This window comes from Myotis brandtii, unplaced genomic scaffold (genome assembly GCF_000412655.1).
Source record: "Myotis brandtii unplaced genomic scaffold, ASM41265v1 scaffold501, whole genome shotgun sequence".
Lineage (NCBI taxonomy): Eukaryota > Metazoa > Chordata > Mammalia > Chiroptera > Vespertilionidae > Myotis > Myotis brandtii.
Genome location: NW_005369101.1, coordinates 623,316 through 645,752, shown reverse-complemented (window position 1 = coordinate 645,752; position 22,437 = coordinate 623,316). Strand labels below are relative to the sequence as shown.

Here is a 22,437-nt window from a genome sequence, read left to right as displayed (position 1 = left end):
GAGAGAACCTCACCATGAGCAGAGCATCCATTGGCCACCTCCTGAACACCCCTACCAGGGACCGAGCCAACAACCCAGGCATATGCCCTGAAAGGGAGCCGAACCAGCAGAAATCTTTCAGTACACAGTACTATGCCCAACGGACTGATCCACAATTGCCAGGCCATAAGTAGGTTTTAAGGCCACGTTATTTCACTCTAGAAAATTCCAGTAGCTGCCCATAGCACGTAGCATTACATTCAAACCTTTTGTCAAGATCTCTAAGCTCAAGAGGCATTTTAGCCTCCATTCCACATCTCTGTTTGTACCCCTCTCATTCTTATTTTGCTCTGAAACTTCAGTCACTGAGTTGATTCCAGTTCAAAAAACAGGGTATAGAAATGTTTATATATTTTAGCCCAAATATTTTGTATATGCAGTTTTTGCCTTCTTTCACAGTATTTTTTTCCTGATAGATACTTTTATACAACAAAATTTGTCAAATAAATTGTTTCTATGATTCTCTTGTATGTTTTATCAGATTTAGAGTTACATGAAGTCATAGGCTTTCTCAATTTCATTTCCTTCTGATATAGAACATGAATTTATCTAATTAAAAATAGACACTCCATCAAAGCATTCTTCCCAGATGTCAAGATATTCCAACATGCAGTTATAGAGTTTGCAATGTATTTCCATTTGCAAGCTTTGTTCTCAATAATGGTAATTTTCTAGTAGTCTCAAAAGCTAAGGATCTTTGCTCTTCATTTGTTGAACACTCTGAAATGAATGATTTTTTAAAGAGTTTTGAAGATACTGGGAAGTGTTCCCAAATTAATATTAAAGGGAAATGTTTAAAAAGAAATGATTAAATAAAGTTTATGTAAAAAGACACCAGAGGGGGTGAGGGCATGAGTGGAGAGGGGCGGGGCAATGGGGTGATAAGGACACATATGTAACACCTTAATCACTAAAGAAAAAATGCAAAAAAATAATTAATTATTTAATTAAAAATTACGTGAAATATTTCTTTTTTGCTAGTTCTAAGCTGCCTATGCGTAGGTCAGGCTGGCCCCTGGAATGGCTCACAGGCTTCAGGAGACCGTTGGCCACAGGAGAGCTATGTGGGCTTGAGCAGAGCGAAGGCATAGCTTTGTCGCTGTATGAGCTATGTGCACTGTTAGTCCTACAAGTGTTGATTTAATATTGTGTTAAAATACTATACTGTGATTCAGTGTTGAAAACTCAGTGCTCATGTGGGAGAGCAACAGCACAGAGGAGGAGACGGTGTTGAACACAGACACGGGTATGTCAGGACAGAGGCTCCGGATGTGGGCGAGTTTTATAAATATTTTTCTCATTGTATTTGTCACCTATTTTCTTTTTATGTATGCACAATACTACTGCTAATACTATGATAAAAACCTCTCCCTATATAATTTAAGAGGGCCATTTCAAAACATACAAAATAAAAGTTCTAAATGATAAGAAAGCATTGTGTTCAATGTTCATTTGGTAGCATTTTTCTTTTTTTTTAAAGGAGATAATGGTAGGTCTTACAATGACTGGTACCTTGGATCAAATCTTAGAGGTATGCATCTAAAAAAGGTCCAGAAGAAATATTTTAAAATGTTAATAGTGGCTATGTCTGGCCAATGAAGTTAAAAATGAGTATAATTTTTTATCTTATTTTATATAGTTTTTAAATTTAAAAATTTTCCATAATTGCTTCATAGTGAAAATATTAATTAAAATGTCTATTATTTGTAATAGCAAAGTTAAGTACTTTGATTGCTGATGAATGATAAATGTATCATAAAACTTGTATAAATGTATATGACTAAATATATAAAAATGATTAAAGAATTAACATAAAGGAAAAAGAATACCAAAATGTCAATAGTAGTTAAAAATGGCAGTAGAAAGTACCTAGATTTTATTGTTTTATGAATAAGGAAGCACGCTCAGAGAGGCTAAACTGCCCAAACTGAATAGCTAGAATGTGGCAAGGAGTGGGAGTTCCGACATAGGTCTTCGGACTCCCAATATTTTGATCTTTTCATTATACCACATTGTGGGGTAATTTTCTGATTTCACACATTCTAAGTTGGGGGAGTAAGAAAGAGTAGAATGGCTGCTCCCTCACCTCCTATTAGACTGAGGGAGACCTAGAGCATGTGCAGAAAACTAGCAAACTGAGAGGCCCAGAGAGCAGGTGAAGACACACACCCTTGTTCATAGAATCTGTCAGCCAGGCTGGATTCTTCTGAGTTCTCTCTCTCTCTCTCTCTCTCTCTCTCACACACACACACACACAAAACACCCCTTTGTCAGCTAACCATTATGCCATTTTTACCTAGGTAAATGTCTCTCTCTCTCTCTCTCTCTCTCTCTCTCTCTCTCTCTCTCTCCCCCCCTCTCCCTCTCCCTCTCCCTTCCTCTCTGAAATCAATAAAATATTTAAAAAATAAAAAGAATAGGGAACTAAGACTTCAAGAGGGCCAGAGGCTTACCAACAGCTAGAGTGAGTAACAAGTGGAGCCAGAGGGTGGGCTGCTGCGTGACTTAGAGAACCCGGCTGTCCAAGCACACAGCCTGCCCTGGCACCACCACAGCCAACAGCAGCCACAGAATTTCTGTTGAATGCCTTGCAGATGTGATAGTTCCCATTTTACACAATTAAATACTGGGATAGAGGGAGACCAAGTGATCTACTGACGATGACAGAGCTATTTGGTGAGAACATTAGGACTAGAACTGCCTAAAAAAAGCTGAAGACCTGTGAGTAATAGAAATTGAATGGTAAATCCCCAAATCTTGTTCCAAGTAGTCTTGGCAGTTGAAAATCACTTTTGTAAAATTTATGTTGCATTACTGGGTCCAATTTCAAAGATCTGTGTATAGAGTAAATAGAGACAACGGGTTTTTAGAACAGCCTTGCATTCAAGGTATGGGCTGAAGTGATCCCCCTTTCTTTCAGCAGATGAAAGCGAAAAATAACTGTAGTCGTAACTTTTATAGTGATTTCCAATTCAACTCACTGGGGGGCAGTAAACAAGCTCAGTGCTGTTTGAATATGTCATCTAGTGGCTACTGAGTTGTCAGAAGTGCTGCAGAAGGGAAGGCGCGTTAGAACTGGCTTGATAAGTAATTCATCTCCAGATACGTGGTGACGAGGCAGACCAGTGACCCATCAGCCTAACAACCTGCTTCTCAGCAGTTCCAAGGCACAGGGAGGTTCTCATGGTTAACATGGTTTAAAATTAGTCTCCAAAGATGTAGAGATGCTCTCCCCAAGCCCATTCACTATCTTACAATGTACACGTGAAAGGTAACATATGTTCCTTGTAGCAATTTAGAACAATAAATATAAATTAGAAAATAAAGAAGCACTCATAATCCTAGCACCAGAATATATATGTAAATATACATATATGTATATACATATAAGGATGTAATGTAGTTTACATATATTTTATGTGTTTTAATATGTAACTTAAATAAATGATATATATCTTAGTAGAGTTTCCCAGACACATAATCAGATAAAAGGTTACGCTTTACGTTATATATGTTCCTCTCACAATCTGCAGCTACACTGAGTCTAATATCAGCCTCTACCACAGCATGCACAGAGCCCGGGACAGTGAGCATGTCTGGTTCAAAATGGGGATGAAAATTCTCATTAGCTCTTTGATCTCTGTGACCCTCAGTTTCTGCATTTCTGGCATAGCAATTCTTTTTCTACCTCACAGGACTTTAATAAAGTTTAAAGGAAATAAAATACGCTGAGTGTCTGGCCCCTTGGTCCACTGTCTGACTGCATAGTAGACACTTATAAATGGCAATTGCTGGGAGAAAAAAGCATAAATTTTATTTTATTAAACAAATGTTCTTATGTTTTAATATTATAGGGGCTGATGACAAGTTTGTATACATAAACTCATACTGTTTTTATACTTCTTTAAATGGCCATAAATGTAAGCCCTATATAACCAATTTTATGGCTATTAAGGCAGGTAAAAACTCACCATACATTCTTTCCTCTACTTTGTTGTTAGTAATAGTCTAGTCACCAACTTCATTAAAAACAATATTTATTAAAGCAATATAGGGAATGTTAACTTTGGATCCTTGACAAAAGTCAAAGGTGTCTCTAATTAGTGAAATAGTCCTCAGAAGGTTGGAAAGAAAAAAATAGTTTTTGTACCAGAAATCTTTGAAGATTGAAACAGCACAATGCAGTAGACGATAATACCGAGTGCTGTTTTGATAGGAGTGAAGTGTCCTTGGATCACTAGCCACAAAATCACACTGATTGTACACTTCAGGCTCAACACACTATTAATGGTAATTAATTATGATTATTAATGGAAATCAGGAAACTAATTGTAAATCTCTGATTGGATAGAGGAGCCTAAAATGGCATTTCTTATTAACCTCTCTTCCAGTGCAGAATTCTTTTCTACTGAATCCATGACTAATATTAACTCATCCAAGGTATAGTTGTTGGATATCGCCTATTTCCTAGGTTCTGTTCCTGGTTTTGGTGACATATTATCAAACTAGACAAAAATTTATGTGGCCATAGCACTTGCATCCAATGCAGGTAGGTGGGCAGGATGTGTGAAGGTATACATAAATAATTTTACAGAGTATGAAATGCCAGTGGGAAATAAGGCAGGACGTAAGATTGGAGAATCATTTTGGACAGGGAGATTTGGGGATGTATTTTAGTTAAAATAGCAGGTATCAGAGAGTCCTATTTTTTAGTATCACATGAAGCACCATGAAGATCACTAACTCAAAAACAGAGTACTTATCAGAATTTATAGGTCTTCTATTAGAACAAGATGAAATGCTCTGGAATAACAAGCAAATATTCTGTTTAAAAAATAAAGAAAAGCGTCCTTGCCAGTGTGGCTCAGTTGATTGTTTCATCCCATGCATCAGAAGGACATGGGTTTGATTCCCATTCCCGGACAGGGCACATGCCTAGGTTGTTGGATCCGATCCTGGATCAGGGCTGTGTGGAAGGCAGTGGATAGACTTTTCTTTCTCTGCCCCTTCCCCCTCCCCCCGCCCTCTCTAAGATGAATAAAGGAAGAAAAAGTAAGGAAAAGAAAATATTTCCATTTCTGTAAAAGACAAAAGCTCTATGTGGGCAGGCTTTATGTCTCAGTGGTTCAGTTCCTAGAACTGAAGAGGGATCCAGTATACAGAGTTGTCAATAAACATGTGTTGACTAGCTGATTGGCTTGACAAGCAAATGGGAATATCTCTGAAGAGTTGTGCTAGTTGGTACTTAATTTTTTAGCAATTTGGTTTAATTACACACTTTTTAAACCTTACTGGAATCAAGATTTCCTCCATTTTTTAGTATTCAAATTCACTCTAAATTTCAAAATTTTATATTTCTGAACATTAAACCAAAATAGATGCAGCTTTTCTTAGCTGCAGACCTAAAACCAATCAGCTGCACAGGAATAAAATCTGAAGGTGAACAGAGAAGCTCCTAGGCTACTTGTAAACTGAGGACAGATCAGCTCTTAACTGGTGCATCTGAAGACCAGCCCTTGTGATGGTGGGCAAATCTATAGATACACTTGCTGCTCATCTTGGGTGTAACTAACATACTCCCAATGTTACATAGTTGATCAGGTGTCATGTCCCTTTTCAATAGAGGGGCAGTCCGATTCACCAGTGAGATTGTCATCATTATTAGAAACTGAGGGAGCAATACAGAGCATCAAGAAAGGGCTAAGAAAGATGTATGTTTAAGTTTCCATCCCTAAAAGGCTGCAAATCATTTGCCATCCATACTTTATGCTCTTAACATGAAGCACACAGCCTTGGTTCCAGTCTCCCAGGGTGCCTACAGACCGTGGTTGTAAAGGATTAAAGCCATGAGCTCGGTTTCCTCCCCTATACACTGGGGACGATGAGACTATATCTCCTAGAACACTGTGAAGTCCCTTGTTCAGCACAGAACACGGAAGTGTCAGTTACAGCTGACCCTGCTGAATGCTTACTTCCTATCAAGACCAAGATGATTTTGACCTCTTTGTGAGTAGGAACCAGACAAGGGGCTTTTCTGGTGAGTGTTTTGTGAATGACAGAGGCAGTGCATCCCTCAGGGCCAGGGCTCCCTAGAGCTCCCTAGAGAGGGCTAGCCTGGAGCCCAGCTGGAGGGGAGAACACTATGTGCTCCCTGTGCCATTCAGTCCTGGCCCTGACTTATTACACAACTAGAGTCCTGGTGCATGAAAATTCGTGCACTGGGGTGGCATCCCTCAGCCTGGCCTGCCCTCTCTCATAGTCCAGGAGACCTCAGGGGATGTCTTACTGATGGCTTAGGCCTGATCTCCCCAGGGAGCAGACCTAAGCTGCAGTCTGGCCACCCTCTGTGGGGGGCAACCTGGCCAATCAGGGGAAGGCACCACCCCCACCACCCTGCTGCTGCTGCCACTGCCAGCCACCATGGCTGCTGGCCCTCCTTGGCCCTCACAGCCACTGTGGCTTTGTCCGGAAGGACATTGGGAAGATGTCCAGTCTATCCAGTCTAATTAGCATAGTACCCTTTTATTAGTATAGATACCCTTTATTACACAATCCCAGACCTCATCACACAATCCCTTTTCTTCTCCTCACTAGCAGGTATTTGAGTCCAAACCAGAGCTTCCACAGGAGCTGCTGGGAGAAGCAGCCGAGGGTGGAGTGCCAGCCCTGGCCCGAGACCTGCCCCAGGATCAGCACAAGCTGGAGGAGAGCAGCTGGGCCTGCTGGGAAGGGGTTGGCGTAGTTCTGGGCCTTGCCAGCCACGTGTTTGTCTGCGGACCAGCTGGGGCCTTGGCGTAATATAGAAACTCAGGCCCAACCCGTTCTCAGAATCTGGTCTTCTTAACAAGCCAGGGTCGCTTCTGCACTGGCCTCTCCAGACCAATGCAGGCAGAATGTCTGCACGTGGGACCCAGGCATCTGAATTTTTGCAGCTCTCGAAGTCATTTGGGGTTTCTAGGCTCTGCTTCAAAGTGTAACTGTGAGGCTGGTAAGGTTGCATGTCTGCTGGCAGAATGGGCAGGCCTTGCTGAGAGGGCACAGTCTGAGGGAGGGACAGACATGGCACGGCCAGGGGTAAGGTGTCTGAGCTGGAGCCACGCAGACCCAAGTGCATCCCAGCACCAACTGGCATCTGGGCAGCCTCAGGGAAGTGATTCGATTTCTCTGGCTTTTGGTTTTCTCATAGGTAAGATGACGAGACCTCGTTTGGAGTGTTGTGAACGACAACAACAAAAAATCAATGTATTTAAAGCATCTGCTACATGGCAGGAGATCAATAAATAAAAAGTATTGACTAAATAAATGTGTTATTTGTAACAATATTTTCATTATTCCAGATGGAATGTGTCCGAGTGACAAAATTCCCTGCATATAATGATGTTCTGATGAAAATGTGACCATTTCAGTTTTTCTTTCCTTTTTATTGAATGAACTGGGGTAGCACTGGTTAATAACCCAGTAATCACCACACTGTTGTCCTTGTCCATGAGTTTTTGGGTTTTTTTCTCCTTTTTCTATTTTGCTCAACCCTCCACACCAGCCCCAGTCCCCTCCCCCGCTCCCGCCCACACAGACAGCTGTCCTCCTGCTTTCTGGTGGAAACAGTAAAAATGGAACTGTCTTATGACCCAGCAATTTCATTTCTGTGAATTTCACTTTCTGAAGAAACCTCAAACACGAACTTCAAAGAATATATGCACCCCTATGTTCATTGCAGCATTACTTACAATAGTCAAGACCTATTGGAAGATTTGAACTTTTCAGTTTTAACAAGCAGTATGCTATCTGTGATAACATGGAAGACACAGATCCGAAGCTGTGGGTGAGGGGAAAGCCCGCAGCAGGTTGGCCAGCAATGTTCAATGACTATGGAATCCCGCCTCCTACATTGCATACTGAATAGGTAACTTCACTTAAGAGGACCACGAAAAGAGAGACATCCTATGCAGATGTCACTAGGTGTACCAGATTAGGGGTAGGCTGCCCAGGTGGCCACAGCTCACGAGACAAAGTCTGGGGACTCTGTTGACACGGCACGATTCCATGTAAACAGAAGAATCATGTAACATGAGCAATACGAAGAAACTGCCTGTGACCTCACCCTCTAAAGTGAGTCATGGTCCTGGGGAAAGACAGCACGTCCACAGCATTGAATGTATGTTCACGCTTCAACCACTGACCTGCCCTCAAACAGCAAACTGTACTAAAAAGCTGCTGTGACTTTTTATTTCTCGAGACTATAGGCTGTTCCCAACTCTGTGTGAAGGGTTAGGGCTAAAAGAGTAAGCTAAGCACAGTCTTGCCCTCAAAAAGTTTACAGTCTAACGAGAAACCAAGTAAGTCAAAACAGTTTCAAAAGCAGAGAAGAATTTAAAGTCATTCATGAGTCTTTGCCCACCAGGATCCTGGCACCATCATTTTGGACTCGTCATGGCGGCCCCTGGTTTAAATGCTACATCAGGTAAGACTGGGTGTTCCTGGGGAGCAAGAGGATGGCCTCAGTGTCATGGGGGCTATTTGAACAGCTTGGGCATTTTATCAATTGGCCGGAATATTCTGATATTGCCACTGGCTCAGCTGTACTGGTGCATTCTAGGCTTGAGTAGAGGATAAGCACAGATACTGGGCTAGTCTACTGGAAAAGGACCTCTTTATTCTCAGAGGGCTAGACAAAGGTTGCTAGCAAAATTAATATTGCCAAGACAGAGAAGGTCCCCTGAAGTCATTTACCTTGGCAGGCTGAAGTTGCATCCGACGTCCTTGAGAGAAGCCCACAAGCCTCCTGGCTTATCAGAGCAACTGCTCAGAGCCCACGCTGGGCTCCAGAGGCACATCCGCCAGGATCTCTCTCACACAGACTTGCCCAGCGCCCAGTCGGCTCGCCCTCTGCTATAGAGCTGGTGAATCTTGCCTCCCCTTTTACTTAACCTCTCAGCAGCATTGCACGCCTGCCCTCCTAGGTTCAAGACACACTTCCATAAATGGCCTGACTGCTTGTCAGAAATATTCAAAGAAAATGTTCCCCAGCAAAAACTAGAACAAGCAAGCAGGTAGCAGCTAAAGCCCACTCCCGAGCAATGCCAACCCAGAGCTCTGGTGGGATCGATTCCTTCAGGACCCTGGGGGTAAAAAACACATTGCTTTTGTTGGGTCAAGCACATCCCGGGCAGCCAGCAGACAGGACAGTTAAGTGCCCAGGCCCATCCTGACAATGTTGTTCATGGTTAAAAGAAAACGAGTGAGAGGGAAGAAGCTCTGGACATCTAAGAACCTGGGTCTGAGCCATACCTCGGCAGACACCTGCCTGGCTGAGCTCTTTACCATCCTCTAAGCTTCTTTTTATTCACCTATAAATACCAGATAAAATAAAAGATGGTAATGAGATATCTTCTATCTTAGTAGAAACTGTATTGACTCGCAGCAGTTCTCAACCTGTGGGTCGCAACCCCTGAAAATACATCCTGCATATCAGATATTTACATTACGATTCATAACAGTAGCAAAATTACAGTTATGAAGTAGCAACTAAAATAATTTTATGGTTGGGGGTCATCACAACATGAGGAACTGTATTAAAGGGTCCCGGCATTAGGAAGGTTGAGAACCACGGCTCTAGAGAATCAGTTTTAGGTCTGAATCGATGGGCATCCATGTGCTACCTATGCTAATTTAGAACAATTATTCTTTCAGGTCTTCAGCTTTCTCACCAGTGAAACTGGAACATATTTTCTCAAGGGTTTAAATTTGGTCAGTAGTCATGTGTGCCAAGCTGGGCCTCTCTGTGTGCCTGGGGTGCTCCCACCGATGCAAAAAGGAAAACACAACAAAACTGTGTTGTCCTGATGGAGCTCATGGCCGGTAGGAGACGCATTTCAAGACTCTGCAGGAATAGACAGAAAATTTCAACTGTGAAGCACGGAGGAGAGGTGCTTGATGAATGCATATGCCGAGACAGGCCAACCTGCCAGGAAGGCTGGCTGTGACGCTGCCCCGCATGCACGGCGTTCAGCAGCCATCACGGACAATTCCAATGGTGAAGGAAGGGAGAACCACTCCAGAACCACACACCACTTTTATTAAAATCACAAGCCATAGCCGATTGAGCACCTGGCTCTTAATACCCATCACTTCCAAATCTCAGAACCAACTAATATTCCCATTTTAGAAGTACATATACTGAGGCTCATTGTAGGTAATTATATAGACTCAAATTACTCAGCTGCTTTTAATTTCTGAGGCTTTTGTTTTGCCACCAATGAGATATTTTGTTCTTGAACACTGATGACAATTCCAATGGTGAAGGAAGGGAGAACCACTCCAGGACCACAGACAACTTTTATTAAAATCACAAGCCATAGCCGATTGAGTACCTGGCTCTTAATACCCATCACTTCCAAACCTCAGAACCAACTAATATTCCCATTTTAAAAGTACATATACTGAGGCTCATTGTAGCTAATCATTAGACTCAAATTACTCAGCTGTTTTTAATTTCTGAGGCCTTTGTTTTGCCACCAATGAGATGTTTTGTTCTTGAGCACTGACTAGAATCTCTACTTAAGTCAGCGGTTCTCAACCTGTGGGTCGTGACCCCTTTGGCGGTTGAACGATCCTTTCACAGGGGTCGCCTAAGACCATCCTGCATATCAGATATTTACAATACGATTCATAACAGTAGCAACATTACAGTTATGAAGTAGCAACGAAAATAATTTTATGGTTGGGTCACAAGATGAGGAACTGTATTTAAAGGGCCAGAAGGTTGAGAACCACTGATTTAAACTTTAAGACATCTGCTGGAAAGCCACACTGCCTGGCATCTTTGCATCTCAAACACGGTGAAGGGCTGATTCATTCTAGGACTAGAAGAAGGGATCAGGACAGAGTTAAGAATGAGAATGAAGGTGTAACTGGCCTGCGGACAAATGCCATCTGGGTGAGGGCAGGGCATGGGTGAGTTACTAAAAAAGCCAGCAGCTTGGCCTGAACCTGGGGCAGGAGAGTCGTACAAGATGCTTTTTACTTTCTGCCTTAAAATGCCCCACCTAGCTGCCATACTTGGTCAGCAATACTGCTGTAGCGGGTTTGCGAAACTGCCACTGAAGAAAGAGAGCTAAGGCTCATTTTTTCTTGTTCTTGTGTAATTGGTCCCAGGAGAATCCACCCTTGCCAAGTTTCCTCAATTATGTGGCTTTTCCTTGTGGTTGATGTTCATGAGTTTTATAGAGACAGTAGTGGTGTGAATACCTCCACGTGTAAAAACAAAACAAAACAATATCTCATTTTGAGAAGAAATTCTTCACCTTAAAATTCCTATGGCAAAGTGTTTTTGTCACTCTATGTTGTCTACTTGTACAGTGCTCAATATTTCACAAAATGGCATTTTAAAGTACTCTTAAAGTCCATGGTGCCATCCCTTACTCAAAGGACAGGCATTTGGAAAATAAGTAAGCATTTAATTAAGTTTAATTGATTTACTTAAAGTTTACAGAGCATATTTCTTTCCATAAATGTTTACCTTTTAATCTTCAAACCAGTTTCCTATAACTGGGCCGGAGGAGAGGTGTGGGAGAAACACTGGCCTTTTCACCCCTTCTTTTTTGTATCTGTTCTTCCCAGATTTGTTCTCTCAAGGGACTTGCAAGGTCCTTGCGGATCCATATGCTGCTGGGCTCCTCATAATCTTCCTCACCCTGCGGCAGCATTGCCTGTGCCTCATTAATGTGTGCTTAGTGATTAATTAAATAGGTTTTATTTCTATCATTAGGAGAAAAATGCTAGTTTCAAAGCCGACTTCAGCATGCTTTTGTTCTAGAGTGGTGGAGAAGAGCGAGCTCGCTTTTCTGTGTAGGAGAACCGCCCAGTAAACGTGGCCTGGCACGGGAAGGTCTAGACCAGGGGTGGGCAAACTTTTTGACTCGAGGGCCACAATGGGTTCTTAAACTGGACCGGAGGGCCGGAACAAAAGCATGGATGGAGTGTTTGTGTGAACTAATATAAATTCAAAGTAAACATCATTACATAAAAGGGTACGGTTTTTTTTTTTTTTTAGTTTTATTCATTTCAAATGGGCCTGATCCAGCCCGCGGGCCGTAGTTTGCCCACGGCTGGTCTAGACAAAGCTACTTACATGGCAGAGTGCAGGAGCCACAGGAAAAGGGCACTTTCTTCTTAGGATGAAGTGGTTGTTCTGATGTAGAGGAATTTTTGTTTGTTTGTAATTTTTAGAATTTTAAAGTTATTGTAAGTAAAATAAAAATCTATTTTTGGGGGGCGGGGCTATGAAAAAGATGGGATAAGAGAAGGGGCTTGATTTGAAGATGGGATGTTTTCGGGGAACTGGGATTTAAGAAGGGAGAGGCCAGTGCATCTCCCGGAGAACAGCCTATGACTGCAGGGGAAGTGGCTCCAAGTCTTGGCTGAATCGTTGCCTTCTTTTTGTTGCTACAATCACTCTGCACCAGTGATGGCGAACCTTTTGAGCTCAGCGTGTCAGCATTTTGAAAAACCCTAACTTAACTCTGGTGCCGTGTCACATATAGAAAATTTTTTATATTTGCAACCATAGTAAAACAAAGACTTATATTTTTGATATTTATTTTATATACTTAAATGCCATTTAACAAAGAAAAATCAACCAAAAAAATGAGTTCGCATATCACCTCTGACACGCGTGTCATAGGTTCGCCATCACTGCTCTACACTGTCACCAACATTTCAACAGAAGTTCCCTGTATACAAGAAGCAGCCTTATTCAAGTGGGGGTTTAGGAGCCTCCTGGCAAGCAGTGACCACAGAGAAGGTGACTGGGACATTAAAAAGAGAATGGCCCTTGAACATTAAGAGAATAGATGTTAAATGTTCTCACCACAAACAAGAAATGGTCATTTTGTGATAAAATGGAGGTGACAACTAAAGCTATGGTGATAATTACTTTACAATTCATAAGCGTATCAATTCAACAGTTATACACCTTATTGATGGTATTCACATGTAATACACAATAATACATGGGATTAAATAAAGCTAGGAAAAACAGAAGCTTTAAAAAGAGAGTGGGAGCTTAAGGATAGGTGGAAAATACTAAATTTTCTTCAAGCAAATAGATGTTTAAGTTATATAAGTATCAAATGAAAGATAATGCTAGAAGGCTGAAAGGCATGGGTCCAAGGTTAGATTTAACACCTTATTTTTTGGTGAAAATATTTATATATTGGGTAGGGTGGAGGGAAGGGGGTTGGAGTGTGAATCTAACAGATTCTACCAGAAGGTGGGCAATTACACATACTCTTTGAGTATAATGGTGACTCCTATCCCATCCCTCTGTCTCAGATCATTGTAGCACCTGTATCCACAGCCAAGCAAGAACAGGGTCTGTGGAATTTGTGAGTAGAACTATTTTAATACAGTGAACTCATATCCATCACCCAAGTTCAATTCCAGTGACGTTACAGCTAAATACCCTGGGCATCTCACTTCACTTATCAGAACCTCAGTGTCCACAACAAGAAAATGGACATACACATGCCTGCCCTACGGATTGTTGCTGAGGGTTAGTTGGTTGTTGCGGGCCCTTGGAACAGCCTAGTACATGGTATATAGTCAATATATGTTAATTGGCTAGCATCACTTTTACTGTATAAACTAATGCTACCCAGAGCATTCTAGGGGGGACTGAGTTCTGGGAGGCTCTGAAGTTCGATTCCCTATGCAATGATGGTACTGCTTTGTCAACTCACATGACATGAGTTGTCCTAGTCTCTTGTAGACTACACAGGGAAAATGGTCACCAACTTCAGCCACCACATTTCCTTTGGTTCTAACTAGGATGAACACATCCTCCAAAGTATAAGTATGGAGGATAAAAATCTCACTGGAAGTAGCTATGCTCAGACCATAAGCAAAAGTCAGGACTGTCTGGGCAACAGTGGCATATAGTCAACAAAATGCAGAGTTCTGTCTGTGCTTTGGGGCAACGAACAAGGGTGGTTCTAAAACTTGTCTCTTTTAGTTCTACAAAGTGAGCAATATAAAACAATTGATGCCTAGCACGTTTTCAGGAAATATTAAATACAAAAGTGAGGGAATAAATAGAAATAAACTTTATACAAATCATGACCTGAGGCGAAAATAAAGCACATGGGACATTATGGTAGAAGCATTATATAGAAGGCATATGCTTCCTTACACAGAACGTAGGACATTATTAAAAGGGGGAAAGTGGGAAAAGAATAAGGAAGATTCACTTAAAGCATTGGTATGATCAAGAGCTGGAGACCACCTGTAATTCGATATGAGAATGTGGCTCTCCTGCAGTCTGGGCTTTTTGTCAAAGGTACAGTTCTTTAGCCAGAAGGCCCACCTTGGAATGCCTGGGTCTCGTGGAAGCATTCTTAATCATCTTGAACTTTTGGTCACTCAGGAAAGGTACTATATCACCCATCTGAGACCGGTTTGTTAAAAATATCTCCTAATTTGCTTGTCTAGGGCTCTGTTCTGACTGTGAACAGGTAAGTGAACACATGATTGGCCATCTGGGGTATTAAGATTTGCTTATTAACATATAAAGTTGACTATAATGAATAATTAGGCAAAGGTAAATGTTTTCTAAAGTCTGGATTACTTATCTGTAGAAGAAAATACATTACTTTTTCCCCAGTATTTTATTCTTTTGAAAATAGTTTGTGATTCCTTTGGTGGGACTTAAATGAGTAGAATCTTCTTATACCTTATTATAATCTTGTTATCTTCAATGTCTCCCTTTGAATATGGCATTAAATCCATTAGACCTGATGATCTTGGGTATCTTGAGCAAGTCGAATGATCTTATTTTCCCATCTAACTTCTAATTTAGGGACTGGCTTCATCTGTATTTGAGAAATATGCAATTTTTGCCCTGAAACTTCCTTCAGCTGTCTTAGCATTAATCACATCTAGTGAAGATGCTGCAATATCCCTAGTGCCTAGCGGATGAACTGGCCCTGACAACCTTACATAGTGAGAACATGGCTGCTCCAAGCCTGGGCACACTTGGCAGAAAGGTAACAGTCAGTTACAAGAGGACCTGTTCCTGAGGCTGGCACTGGCTCCTTCTGTATGTCAGCATGGTGATAACTTCAAATGTATGGGCCTTGACTTCAGACAAACCTGGATTCAAATTCTACTCCTGCACTGACCACACTGACTAGTTATTTGATATTTGCTCTACCAGCCCAGGATTGCCTACCATGGGATTTCTCACTGCAGAAAAACAAATAGAAACTATTATTTCTCTCTCTCTCTCTCTCTCTCTCTCTCTCTCTCTCTCTCTCCCATTCTCTCTTGTTTCTATCAAACACCTAACACCCCAGTCCCTAATTAAAAGTGTTCTTGCTAGCATATAGATCTATCCTAATTGATGTGCTAAGGTAATTATTGATCATATAGTACTACTACTAATAATAATATTGAAAAAAAGAGGATTGGCTCAGTATTTATTTTAATACAACACAGTAATATATAGTAAATCTTTTGTAGTTGAAACTTAATGAGGAATGGGTTCACCCAATCTCCGATATGAAAGTGCATATTGGGTTTTTCTGGAGACAGAGATAACTATATGGAGTGTTTAGGTTTCAGGAGAGCTCCTGTATATTGTATTCATTTTGAAACATGGCAAGTGTAATGCCAGAACTTGTAGTTTATAGGACTCTATGGTTCCTCCTCTTTGGCTGCAGATGGTTGATGACAAGTATCAACACAACTTCCTTGCCCAAAGAGGACCTGGATTTTTCACCCTCCATCTAATGAGATGAGGAGAGCCCTGTCTTGCATGGAAATGTATATCACTAATTATTTATGGGAAAACAAGTCTCAGGTCAAAATGTATACTCCTCACTAGCAGGCATCCCCTTTTACTGGCAAGGTTTAAAGCACTCTGCTCTTATGTTTCAGAAGGCAACACATATTTTACATGTGGCTGTGGGAGAAGAATATTTTATAGTAGAATCTCAAGTTTGGAGATGCCCTTCAAAGCCATTAAGTTTCTCTCCCCAGCTTAAGTCGGCACCATCGCCCACAGGAGGTGGTCAGCTGGATGATGTTGCCTGCATCCCCCTTCTTTTGTTGTATCTTGTTCTTGTCATGGGAGTCGCATGTCATTCATTCCCAATTCTGCTAAAATACCTTTACATTGGACATCTGTAGTATTTTCCACCCAATTCATCTGACTCGGTTTGAATGTGCTTACTGCTTACTGTCCTGGTCCTTAACCATGGTGCACACTCCTTTGTCTGTGTTATTCTTTAAATGTGTAACACCCCCAAATAACTCCAAAGTAAGATTTTTTTTCTTGAGCAGCCCAGAGAAGAAAAATACTAAAGTTCTCATGAATGAATTTTGATGGAAAGAGCATGTCACACGTTTACTAATATCAACTTTGATATTTGTTAAAGTCACTAAATTACCCAAATGACAAAGAAGTTTTCAGTAAGACTAAATTTAGAATGTTGGATATTTGGCCCTGAATATTCTCTCCTTGGATTGGGCCCACCATCTGATCATGTACAGATTTTGATGGATCCATCCTTAGACATTCATTAAGTGTAAAGTTTAAATAAATTAAGGGGTATATTATCATAAATGACAGCTGGGAGATATGTTGATCCATGTTTTTCTTGATTAGATTTTAATTGGATCAGTCAAATCTTCCTTCAAGGTAAAATCAGAGATAAAAATCTTTCCTGTAAAGGTCTTATACTTTTAACTAATTTCATATCAGAAGCATGACTAACTTGCCCTAAGGCACACAATATTAGTTTTTCTTCCTTTTTGTTTTCTAGTCCCCTGTACTTGTTAACTTCAGAACTGCATTCTATCATACATGGCAAATCTAAATTCATGGGGAAACTCTTGTTTATGAAATTGTTCTACATACCTTTGGTTTAGTACCTCTCAAAATATCAACCAGGAGTGAAGAATGTTTCAGTGTCAGGTTTTCTAAGTAAGAATGCTAGGCTTATCTGAAAAACCTCATAGAACTTGAAATTAAGAAATTAAAATAAAAATCCTTCCACTGGCAGGCAGCAGACAGTTCCATTGTAGCAAATGTTGGCAAGACAACTAAGAGTCAAATTGGGATTCCATTTGGTCTCTTTCAATCCTACAAAAGCACCACAAAATTAAAGTGTGGCACATGACTCAGATGCTCTATGCAGAATGGGGTAAAAGAAGAGAGATGGCTAGAGAGGTAGCACAACGTAGTGAAAAGAACTGTCTGGTTGTTCCATATGTGGCTAGTGAGCTACTGACATATTACTAGTTAAATTAAAATATGCTTCTTGGAATATGACATGAGTCCAATTTCACTTTTTGGTTTGTGAATATCAAGTTTTTCCAACACCATTTTTTGAAGAGACTATTTTTTCACCATTGTGTATTCTTGGCTACCTTGTTGAAGATTAGTTGACTATACATGTGGGTTTATTTTTCAGCTATCTATTCTGTTCCATTGGTATATATGTCTGTTTTTACACCATTACTGTACTGTTTTGACTACTGAAACTTTATAATATATTTTGAAATCAGAAATTGTGTTGACTCTAGTTTTGTTCTTGCTCTAATCAGGGCCTGCTATGATTTCATATGGAAATAGGGATTTTTTTCTGCTTCTGTAAAATATGTCATTAGAATTTTGATAAGGATTACATTGAATGCATCAATCACTTTGACTGAAGTGAATTAAAGGTGTAAATGTAAAAACCTACAATTATTAGAAAAACACATAGAGGAAAAGCTTCTTGACATTTATCTTGGCAATTATTTCTTAGATATGACATCAAAAGAACAGGCAACACAAGAAAAAAAAATAAATTTGTGAGACTGCATCACACTAAAAAGCTTCTGCACAACAAAGGAAACATTAAAAAATGAAAGGTAGATGTTTCTTAGCAGAAAAAATTTTCAAACTATATATCTAATGAAGGATTAATATACAAAATAGGGAATTTCTAAAACTGATTAAAAGTAGGCAAAAGAACCAAATAAACATTTTCTTAAAGAAGACATAGTAATGGCCAACAGGTGTGTGAAAAATTTCTGAGCATCATTGATTATTCAAGAAATACAAAGTAAAACCAGAGTGAGATATCACCTCCCACTGGTTAGGATTGCTATGAAAAGAAACACAAAATATAGTGTTGGTGAGAATAAGAAGAATTGGAACTTTTGTACAATGTTGCTTGGAATGTAAATTGGTGCAGCCACTATGTAAAATAGAATGGAGACACCTCAAAAAAATTAAAAATAGAACTAACATTTAATCCAGTATTCCCATTGCTTGGTATAAATAAAAAAGAATTGAAATCAGGATCTTGAAGAGATATTTGCACTGCCATGTTTATTTCAGCATTATTTACAATGGCCAAGACAAGGAAGCAACCTAAATGTCCACTTCCAGACAAATGTAGAAAGAAAATGTGGTATATACACAAATGCAATATTAACAAGCCTTAAAAAAAGAATGACATTTTCTCATTTGTGACAACATAGACTAATTTGGAGGACATTATGATAAGTTAAGTAAGTCAGACACAGAACAACAAATACTAAACGATACTACTTATATTAGGCAGTTTAAACAGTATAACTTAATAGAAATAGAGAAAAATGGTGATTGCCATAAAAAATTTCAGTTAAGATAGGTAAGTCTGAGAAACATGCTAGATAGCACAGGATCTTAAGTTAATAACACTGTATTGTAAATTTAAAATTTGTTAAGAGAATAGATCTTATATTGTGTACTTATCCCTTCCAAAATAATCTACACTAATAAAAGACAAACATTCAAATTGACCATACCTTTGCTATGCCTTAAGCCACGCCCACCAGCCAGTCAGAGCGATTATATGCAAATTAACTCCACCAAGATGGCGGCCGGCAGCCACAGAGCTGGAGAAAGCAGGAGTCTTGGTTGCCCCAGTGATGGAGGAAGCCAAGCTTCCCGCCTGCTGCGGCCAGCTCTGAGCTCCACTCAAGGCAACAAAGTTTCAATTATAGAAGGTAAATAAATCCCAGAATAAAAAAAGAAAAAAGAAAAAAAGGAGAGGCTGGGAGCTTCCATCGCCGGGGGGCTCGGCCAGCCTGAAAATGGCCCTCAGCCCCTCACCCAGACTGGCCAGACACCCCAGTGGGGACCCCCACCCTAAAGGGGGTGTAGCCAGCCTGAAAACAGCCATCAGCCCCTCACCCAGGCTGGCCAGGCACCCCTGCAGGACCCCCACCCTGATCCGGGACACCCTTCAGGGCAAATCAGCCGGCCCCCACCTGTGCACCAGGCCTCTATCCTATATAATAAAAGGGTAATATGCAAATTGACCCTAACAGCAGAACGAGTGGGAATGACTGGTCACTCTGACACACACTGACCACCAGGGGGCAGATGCTCAATGCAGGAGCTGCCCCATGGTGGTCAGTGTGCTCCCACAGGGGGAGCTCTCCTCAGCCACAAGCCAGGCTGATGGCTGCCAGCACAGAGGTGGTGGTGGGAGCCTCTCCCGCCTCCTCAGCAGCACTAAGGATGTCCGACTGCCACTTAGCTATGCTCCCTGCTGGTAAGTGGACATCCCCTGAGGGCTCCCGGGCTGCCAGAGGGATGTCTGACTGCCAGCTTGGGCCCGATCCCCCAGGGAGCAGGCCTAAGCCAGCAGGTGGACATCCTCTGAGGGGTCCCAGACTGTGAGAGGGCACAGGCCAGGCTGAGGGACCCCCCTGAGTGCACAAATTTTTGTGCACCGGGCCTCTAGTAATAAATAAATAAGGTAGGAGAAAACTTTTGGTGGTATGGATATGTTTATGGCATAGATTGTGGTGCTAGTTTTATGAATATACAGTATACTTATTTTCAAACTCATTAATTTGTATACATTAAACATGTACCTCAAAAGTAATTAAAAGGTGCTACTTTAAAGACTTAAAAAATCGGCTCCGTGGCTGATTCTTTCAACCGGTGCCTCGGGCGGACTCCGAGACATGGGCACTACCTGGGGCAGCCCCGGGTGGGTGCGGCTGGCGCTCTGCCTCTCGGGCTTAGTGCTCTCGCTCTACGCACTGCATGTGAAGGCGGCGCGCGTCCGGGACCGGGACTACTGTGCCCTCTGCGATGTGGGCACCGCCATCAGCTGTTTTCGCGTCTTCTCCTCCCAGTGGGGCCAGGACTTCGGGCTGGTGGAACAAGTGCTTGGTCCAGACAGTGTCTTCAATCAATCCAACAGCATATTTGGATGCATCTTCTACTCACTGCAGCTGTTGTTAGGTTGCCTCTGGGGCCGCTGGGTGTCTGCCCTGCTGCTGCTGAGCTCCCTGGTGTCTCTCGTCGGCTCCGTCTACCTGGCCTGGATCCTGTTCTTTGTGCTCCATGATTTCTGCATTGTTTGCATCACGACCTATGCCATCAACGTGGGCCTGATGGTGCTCAGCTTCCGGGACGTCCAGAGACCTCAGGGCAAGGTCAAGGGGCACTGAGCCCTCACTGACCTCTTATGCTCTGCTTTGGTGTGTCAGCTTTGCCAAAGGGAGCACGCCTGGGTCCTAGAGGAGTCTACAGCCCACCTCCACCATACTCCCCACACAGGACAATGGACCAAATGTGCCACACTCTTTCCTCCACCTGGTGCCTCTGGCTCTGTCCCCAAGGATTGATTTCCAAAGCTCCTGCCTTTGCCCCAGGAGGGAAGGTTCTGAGCAATAAAATTTCTTAAATTGGTTAAAAAAAAAGACTTAAAAAATCACAGTATCTGAGTAATACTTTTATACCATTATATATTAAAATAATATTTTGTATATATTTTTAAAATAATGTCAACTGTTTCTATTTCTTTTATTTATGTTTTAATTTTATTTCATATCTTTTAGAGATGAAGGGAGAGAGAGAGAGAGACATTGGCTTGTTTTTCCACTTATTTATTCATTCATTGGTTGATTCTTGCATGTGACCTGACCATGGATGGAACCTGCATCCTTGGTGTATCTGGTTGACACTTTGACCAACTAATGTACCCAGCCAGAGGCAGTCTTCTGATTTTTTTTTTAATGAGGCTACTAGAAAATATAAAATTACACAAGCAGATTGCTTTCCATTTCCTTGTGCATACATTTTGGAGTCACGTGGGTCTGTGCATTTATACCAGTTCTTCTTACACATTTTAAGTTTCAGTGTCAACATAGAAATTATTGCTATAAATAATGTATATTTCAGAGTTCATGTGAGGATAAAAAGGAAATTACAGAGGGCACAGGTTTTTATTGTAAATTGGATTTTACCAGTGGCACTGTGCTTGTCTCCCTGTGCGGATCCTTGGTGAGACCACAGTACCAAACTCCATCCCAGGAAGGTGAGGCAAGTGTCCCAACCTGTCAGACAGGAGGTGGGGGTAGGGTAGATATGGCATCCAATCAGAAGCACATTTTATACTTGCTCTGTGTGGGAACTAGAAATCTGGGTTGTCCTGGTCAGCAATGTTAATGATCAGGGCTGAGAAAAGCCCTGTAAGTCTCAGTCCCGAACACTGGCAGATTAAATGAGGAAGCAGAGTGTGCGTTCAATATGAAGGAATCTGAAAGTCTGTCTTTGTCTTCAAGATATAAAGGCACCTTGCTCACCCATTGTTTCATATCAAGACACTGATCTCATAACTTTTTAATTTTAGTTCACATATGTAGTGACACCTGCTATACATTGCTATATCACCCACTATATCTTCTGAACTCAAAATAACCTGGAAGGAAGGAAAGTCTGATAGCATTTTTTAAATTTTATATTTTTTTCAATACAGTTGACATACATTATTATATTAGTTTCAGGTGTATACCCCAGTGATTAGATATTGCATACCTTACCAAGTGTTTATCCCAATAAATCTCACCCACCTGACACCACTCATAATTATTACAATATTATTGACTATAGTCCCTATTCTGTACTTTACACCCACATGACTATTCTGTAACTACCAAATTGTACTTCTGAATCTCTTCACTTTTTATACTCTTTCCCCCAACACAGCTCCCATCAGACAATCGTCAAAACATCCTCTGTATCTATGAGTCAGTTTCTGTTCTGCTTATTCATTTATTTTGTTTTTTAAATTCAATTATTGATATACATGTATTATCACCACTTTATTGTTCATTTATTTTTTCTTCTTCTTCTTAAAGAAGACCCTTTAACATCTATATATATAAAGAGCCAGGGGCTGTCACATCCAAAACAACTGAACCGACGACCGAACAGGCTGAGTGGGGTGACAAGGCTGGCAGGGGGGTTAGTGAGGGACAACCAAACAACTGAACAGCAGGCTGCATGGGGTGACCAGGCTGGCAGGGGGCAGTAGGGGGTGACTAGGCTGGCATGGGGGCCAGTGA

General features: G+C 41.3%; 2 protein-coding genes across 2 annotated transcripts in view; one reads left to right on the top strand and one right to left on the bottom strand.

Annotated features, from left to right (window-relative positions):
- The window catches only part of CNTNAP5 (contactin associated protein-like 5), a 921,850-nt gene that overhangs the window by 627,966 nt on the left and 271,447 nt on the right, over positions 1 to 22,437 (bottom strand). The window lies entirely within an intron of this gene.
- On the top strand, positions 20,003 to 20,790 carry LOC102239240 (vitamin K epoxide reductase complex subunit 1). Its single transcript, XM_005876961.2, has one exon. The coding sequence runs from the start codon at positions 20,047 to 20,049 to the stop codon at positions 20,536 to 20,538; it is 492 nt and encodes a 163-aa protein (XP_005877023.1). The 5' UTR covers positions 20,003 to 20,046; the 3' UTR covers positions 20,539 to 20,790.

Excerpts from the sequence above, each read along its gene's own strand:
- LOC102239240 (XM_005876961.2), top strand. The coding sequence starts at position 20,047 with ATGGGCACTACCTGGGGCAGCCCCGGGTGGGTGCGGCTGGCGCTCTGC.